A 7,437-nucleotide genomic window follows, 5' to 3' on the forward strand; every position below is an offset into this window, starting at 1 on the left:
CCTTACTTACTGTACCTGGCCATCCCACCTTATCTACTGCACCGGGCCATCCCACCTTACCTACTGCACCTGGCCATCCCACCTTACTTACTGTACCTGGCCATCCCACCTTACTTACTGTACCTGGCCATCCCACCTTACCTACTGCACCTGGCCATCCCACCTTATCTACTGCACCTGGCCATCCCACCTTACCTACTGCACCTGGCCATCCCACCTTACTTACTGTACCTGGCCATCCCACCTTACTTACTGTACCTGGCCATCCCACCTTACCTACTGCACCTGGCCATCCCACCTTACTTACTGTACCTGGCCATCCCACCTTATCTACTGCACCTGGCCATCCCACCTTACCTACTGCACCTGGCCATCCCACCTTACTTACTGTACCTGGCCATCCCACCTTATCTACTGCACCTGGCCATCCCACCTTATCTACTGTACCTGGCCATCCCACCTTACCTACTGCACCTGGCCATCCCACCTTATCTACTGCACCTGGCCATCCCACCTTACTTACTGTACCTGGCCATCCCACCTTACTTACTGTACCTGGCCATCCCACCTTACCTACTGCACCTGGCCATCCCACCTTACTTACTGTACCTGGCCATCCCACCTTACTTACTGTACCTGGCCATCCCACCTTACCTACTGCACCTGGCCATCCCACCTTATCTACTGCACCTGGCCATCCCACCTTACCTACTGCACCTGGCCATCCCACCTTACCTACTGCACCTGGCCATCCCACCTTACCTACTGCACCTGGCCATCCCACCTTACTTACTGCACCTGGCCATCCCACCTTACCTACTGCACCTGGCCATCCCACCTTATCTACTGCACCTGGCCATCCCACCTTACCTACTGCACCTGGCCATCCCACCTTACTTACTGCACCTGGCCATCCCACCTTACCTACTGCACCTGGCCATCCCACCTTACCTACTGCACCTGGCCATCCCACCTTATCTACTGCACCTGGCCATCCCACCTTACTTACTGTACCTGGCCATCCCACCTTACCTACTGCACCTGGCCATCCCACCTTACTTACTGCACCTGGCCATCCCACCTTATCTACTGTACCTGGCCATCCCACCTTATCTACTGTACCTGGCCATCCCACCTTACTTACTACACCTGGCCATCCCACCTTACTTACTGTACCTGGCCATCCCACCTTATCTACTGCACCTGGCCATCCCACCTTATCTACTGCACCTGGCCATCCCACCTTACTTACTGCACCTGGCCATCCCACCTTATCTACTGCACCTGGCCATCCCACCTTATCTACTGCACCTGGCCATCCCACCTTACCTACTGCACCTGGCCATCCCACCTTATCTACTGCACCTGGCCATCCCACCTTACTTACTGTACCTGGCCATCCCACCTTACTTACTGTACCTGGCCATCCCACCTTACCTACTGCACCTGGCCATCCCACCTTACCTACTGCACCTGGCCATCCCACCTTACCTACTGCACCTGGCCATCCCACCTTATCTACTGCAACTGGCCATCCAACCTTACTTACTGTACCTGGCCATCCCACCTTACCTACTGCACCTGGCCATCCCACCTTTATTATCTGCCCAATTCCTTATATGTTTGCCACTTGTTTCCTCTTCTTTTCTCCATCATTCATGTGGTTGACATCTGATTCACCTCTATGTATGCCTGTACTGGAGTTCTCCTCAGTAGTAACACAGGTATTGATATCCTGTGAACTGTGCTGTATAACCTGCCACTGGAATTCAGCTGACTGATTTAAACAACTCTGTAATAAGTTTTGTTCAATGTGGGGCCCCTGTACTTCCTCAAACAACAGAAATCCTCTTAACTGGATGAATCCTCAGTCCTCTCACTAATGTTAACTTCTTCCACCTGCACATGCACACCTGCCACCTCTTTTCTTCTCCTATCATCCTAGTTGCTTCTATGTTTAGTGCCTTTCTCATTGTCAAAACTGTTCCTGCATCCATAGGCATGTAATCCTGTAGTGAGTCATGTTTCACCCCTGCTCTTGCAAAATAATGGGGTATTGCATCTGTCTGTTTCATCATATCTTTTGATGGGTTACATACTCATGGTTGAACAAACCATGGATGCTGCTGCCATGAGTTGCCAGCCCATGACAGCGCCCCTGGGTTCTATTCCCCTCTGGGATCTATTCCCCTTGGGGATCTACCCCTCCATGTCAATGGTCTTTCCTCTGGGGCATTTCCCCTGTTGTCAGCTGCCCTGTTCACTATGTAAACTATATAAGTAATTGAACTTATACATACAAGATGTCAAATATCCAGTGCCAAACCATTAAAGCTTCACATAGGCTCTGCCCACTCCCCTTCACATAGGGCCCAGTCCACTCACCTCAGATCTGTAACTACATCATCGTGAGCTCTTCTCAGGGATGGTCAGGTAGGCACCTCCCTTCGTTGGTATTTCACTGGATTAAAACAGTGATGAGTGGAATTAATGAATATTGAGGTTTTATATGTTATGAATTATACAGATGGCGTATCGTCCACAATTGTGTACCATTGTATAATAATACTATACAATTTTAAATATCTATTGTTTAGTTGTATAATACATTCATGTGTGCTTTACTGAATGATTTTACTACATTACAACATTACTCTATTACTATGATATTACTATAGGCTACTTTATACTGCCAGTGCTTCACTGGAGGAAAACATTTAGTCTTGAAAGAGCAATACAATAGAGATATAAAAGCAGGACAATAGAGATATTGCTCTGGTCCTTCTGTTTTGACTCCCTTTATTGGAATAACACCATCTCTTTTTTGTCTAATTTTCTTCTAAGGATTTTTAGAACAGCTGTGACAAAGTTTGTACTTAAACGGAACGTGAAATTCACCATTTTTCCTGAGCCATCAGAGATCAACCTTTGCACAATAAAAGTAAACCTATAACGCAGCCGTGATAAAGAGGCCAGCAAGTATATATTACAGTTGTTTTTGGACTAAAGTGATGTACACTCAGTCCTGCATGTGCTGTTTTATTCTGTTTAATGTTTATAAAGCAATTATATTACATCAGCTGTTTTCGAACTTGGGGCAATAATTTCATTGTATTAGCTGATACAAAATAGTAAAACACTGAAACACTGTATTTTTTATACCAGTATACAATGTTTTGTTTACCTTCATTTTGCCGAAGGCATCAACTGCTGATCAGACAAAGTCAGCTAGTGTGGCTCTGTTGAATACAACTGTAACGCTGGGCAGGACACACAGACTTCCTCGACGGTGCAAGACGTTTATTAACATTAAACATATACAATAAAACTGGCACTCACATAGAACACTTACGGTGAACTTCATAATATGTCTAACATTTAACGACTAACATATACACATGAAACGGTGGTGACACAAACAGACGATACGGCCACAGCGATCGACATTAACACACAAGTAGCGACAATGACCAACGAGGGAGCACACGCGGACAGGGGTTTAAACAGACAAATTAACACGCAACATTAAACCCTGTGCACTGGTGTGAAATCCCTGGGGGCGTGGTTACAAAACAGAACACCTGTGAATGCCCTTGCAAGTCACGTGGGCTGTACCACGTGACAACAGCAAACTCCTTTTCATTATATACTGATCTTTACAAGCAACGTTTTCATGCCACTTTAAGACCATCGTTTAATCAAAGTTTTATCAAAATAGGTGAATATTTGTTTAACAAATTATAGTATTTAAAATCATGGAAAATTGAGGCATAAATTCTTACATTGTACAGTCATTCAAAGTAACATAGTGCTACATATTTCATAAGGTTTTATTAGGGTTTATCTTATGAAAATGCATATTTTGGACATTGCTTCCTTATACAATATTATTCATTTAAACTATGTTGTTTCACAATAGCAAATTACAAAAATTCCCAATTTATTGTCACCGTAACGCGTGGTGGCCCGAGTGCCGAAGGGCGATGGGCAGGACGCAGACTCCAGCGACGTGGACGAACATTTATTAACACATAACGACAACGGCACTCACACATATTACAGACGAAGAACACGAACATTTAACGGTTAACATGAAACAAACACGCATACGTTTAACAATGACGAAAAGAACATTAACACGTAACGAAGATCCTCCCACTGCACGTGGCGGCCCAAACCACGTGACTCGCGGGAGGCAAGCGTTCCGTGACAGTCACCATAGACCAGCAGCAAAACACAACATTTATGCCAAAAAGGCAAAAAGGAAAAACAGTGGAATGTTTTAATCATGTTTCAAATAATCTTCATAATCAATTCCACAATCTCGCTAACAGAATAAAAACGGAATCGGCAGCTAGCGTTCCCCTCGGCTCTTGGGCTGTAGCAAGCCTGGAATACATCAGGACATGGACATCTTGCTGGGGTTAGGGTGACCCTTGATCTGCAGTGTGGTCAGCACCATAACCTCACCACAACCTCACCATAACTACATGATTACATCATAACCTCATCATATCCTCAAGTATGTTTTTATTGCTGGGAGAGGGAGATGCGTACTCCAGTCAGTCTGCACAGGTTTTCAAGGGAACAACCACGCCATCAGCTGGGCACATGGAGTACTGCATGTCTAATTTTATAACTTCCATCATCTCACACCATGTCTGATTAGTGAGAAAAGAAAATCTTCAGTAAAAGTAAGTCAAGTTTGCTTTAATCATCAAAACATAATTATGTAGATATGTGCATAATGCTCCCGTTAGTTGCATTTATTTTATTTTTGCATTATAAATAGTAACTCTACTGTAATCCAAAAATAGTTATCTATAGTTTAGTGAAATCAGTAATTATATACAGGCTGTATTCTATATGTGGATATATGGACATATAAATACATTAGCAAATGTATAGCCACATCCTTCAGAGAAAATGTGAACAAACTAAAATTTGAACCTATATGTCAGTCTGGGACATCTGGGAGTGAAGGGTCATGAAGAGCTGATATGACTTTGTTCTCCCAAGACAACCAGAGACTTCATCTAGAACTAAACTGGGACAGTTTGAAGAATTTGTTGTAAAAATGGCGCAACGTGAATTCGATCCAGACCTGATCCTGGAGTGTGTAAGACTGAACGTAAGCTCCAGCGGGTGTTAGTTGTGGAGGTCTGGGGAGGACACACCTCCTCTACTGCAGAGGGACCGTGCTGTCAGCCTCCCAAGTGATGGTGTGCTCTCCTTCCTCCTGTCCCGCACTCTGCGGCTGCTCCACAAATGTCCTGCAGTGGAGGATGCGGGGTGGCAGAGGGATGCAGCGTGCCAGCTCTTCCACATGTCTCGCAAACTCCATCGTCTTGAAGTGGGTGGCCCTGGCCAGCTCCAGAGTCTTCATGGACGTCACAATGGGGATCTGCTTGGCCACCTCAAAGGCCTTCTGAAGTTTCTCAGCCCCTTCTGTGCGGAAAAACCCATTGAGGGCGTGCTCCATCTCGCGCAGATGGGCACTAACCATACACAGGCGAGTGATGTTTAGGATGATGGTGACGGTAAAGGCCACAAGACAGACGATGACATAATAGAGGCCCAAGCCACTGTTGGTGTAACTCACTCTCAGCATAACCGTGTAGTTTGAGATGCCTTCTAGGCCTGACACCACACAGGTATATCTCCCACGGTCCTCGAAGGAAACAGCCGTGATATTCAGGCTGTTCTTCCCCATTATCTCCCATTTGCCACCTAGACAGTGAAGAAAGTGGGTAACGATTCATCAATGTCACTCAAGAGCTCCACTGAAGCAGAGCCTGTGATCAAGAAGGGAACTGAATTTATTTAGAAATGTCCAATATAAAAGCAAAATGGAGTTTTTATTACACATCTTAGCCTGCTGAGGTGGTGCAGATTAATGCAGGTGGGGCAGAACTGTGCTGGGTCAAAGCAAGTTCTGGACTGAGGAGAATGTCTGAACATTACTTAAATACTTAAATACCTGTCACGACTGCTCCTCCCCCATAAATCACGTGGTACAGGCCGCCGCTTGCGGGGGATCCGCGTATGTACTGTTCATCTGTTTTTTAACCACGGTGCCCTGGGATTGCACACACGCGCGCAGGCTTTGTCAAATGTTGATGTGTCTATTTAAACCCCTGTCCGCGTGTGCTCCCTTTGTTGCTTATTGTCGCTACATAAGTCGTTTAACGTCAACACCAATCGTTGTAACTATTGCGATAGCCGTGTTAGTGTGTATTTTGTTTAATGTTCAAACATATAGTCATGTTCACTGTCAACGTCTTATGTGAGTGCCTGATGTGTAGTGTGTGTTTCATGTTAATAAATGTCTCACATGAGCGAGGAGGTCTGTGCGTCCTGCCCTGAGGAACTCGGGCTAAATACGTTACAAGACTACTTCATGGCAACTTCGTTTATAGCATTTGCTAGACATCCTTATCCACAGTAACATATGAATCATTTTCTGAATCCTGACTTTTTATTCTAGTTAAAGTAACTTTGTGAATATGCCAGTTATAATATTTGCTAAGTGGAAAAACTGCTGGTTTACATGGAGGAATTAGTATATTAACTTCAACAAGGACTGCTTTGAAAATAATATATTTTTCCTTCGTATTTTCAACAGAATTGAAATTCATGCACAGAATGAAATATTACAGTTTACATTGTTTTTGTTTTGTTTTTTTGTTTTTTTTGCAAAAAGAGTCAAAAGGAGACAAAACATAAGCAAAATGATAATTATATTAAAAGGTTTGTTTAGATACAATTTTCTTCCAGTTTCAGCTGTTCTTGATTTCTATGACTAGAGTAAGTAATCAGACTGTGACTCTTACCGGACTCGCTTCCATTCAGCACGTGTCCTTTCGAGTTGTACCAGACTGTCTCGCCAGGAACTACACTCGCATTGCACGCGATCAGAACGCTTGTGCCCTCGCTCACAGTAATGTCCCGGAGAGCTGGCAGCTTCGCGAGCTCCTTCGTGGTCACGCAGTGTACAGGTTTTCCAGTGATTGGACTCACGGCACAGAGAGTAACAATAAATGCAAAAAATCCAATATTAGCAATTCGCGTCATTATGAAGAATTGTATGGAGATAATTGACAAAATTCGAAATTGAATGATAAAATTCCAGGTGTAGTGCGCATGCTCTATTCAATGTCCCTATGAGTCTTTAAAGACTAACGACGGCATCAGCGAGTTCTTATTCCCTCACACAAAAAGGAGTTTAGTAGTCTATATGTAGGCTAGTCAAAATAATACTGGCGGGAACACCATTTGTACAGAAGAAAAATGTGATCAAACAAAAGTAGATCAATAATTTACAATCCTCTGCCTTGGAAGGTAATCTTAGGAGGTTCATACCGAGCAACTTCCTTGTATGAAAATCTGACCGTGCCGGTTGTTGGCAGGTTTTACCTGTCATTGAGCGAGGGTCAA

At 44.3% G+C, this 7,437-nt stretch overlaps 1 protein-coding gene across 2 annotated transcripts; it reads right to left on the reverse strand.

Moving 5' to 3' along the window:
• Positions 1 to 2,401: 2,401 nt before the first annotated feature.
• Positions 2,402 to 7,437, reverse strand: LOC113587451 (microfibrillar-associated protein 3-like). Of its 2 annotated transcripts, XR_014124740.1 has the most exons (3): positions 6,834 to 7,437; positions 3,185 to 5,730; positions 2,402 to 2,461 (listed from the first exon to the last, which is right to left on the reverse strand). XR_014124740.1 is itself a non-coding variant. In XM_081718590.1 (2 exons), exons 1-2 carry the CDS (start codon positions 7,072 to 7,074, stop codon positions 5,183 to 5,185), a joined length of 789 nt encoding a protein of 262 aa, XP_081574716.1. In that variant the 5' UTR covers positions 7,075 to 7,437; the 3' UTR covers positions 3,099 to 5,182. The 2 variants fall into 2 exon arrangements, 1 of the variants encoding a protein (XP_081574716.1); XM_081718590.1 differs by lacking the exon at positions 2,402 to 2,461 and having other exon boundaries at positions 3,099 to 5,730.

This window comes from Electrophorus electricus, chromosome 8, assembly GCF_041902795.1.
Source record: "Electrophorus electricus isolate QZ-2024a chromosome 8, ASM4190279v1, whole genome shotgun sequence".
In the NCBI taxonomy this organism is placed as follows: domain Eukaryota; kingdom Metazoa; phylum Chordata; class Actinopteri; order Gymnotiformes; family Gymnotidae; genus Electrophorus; species Electrophorus electricus.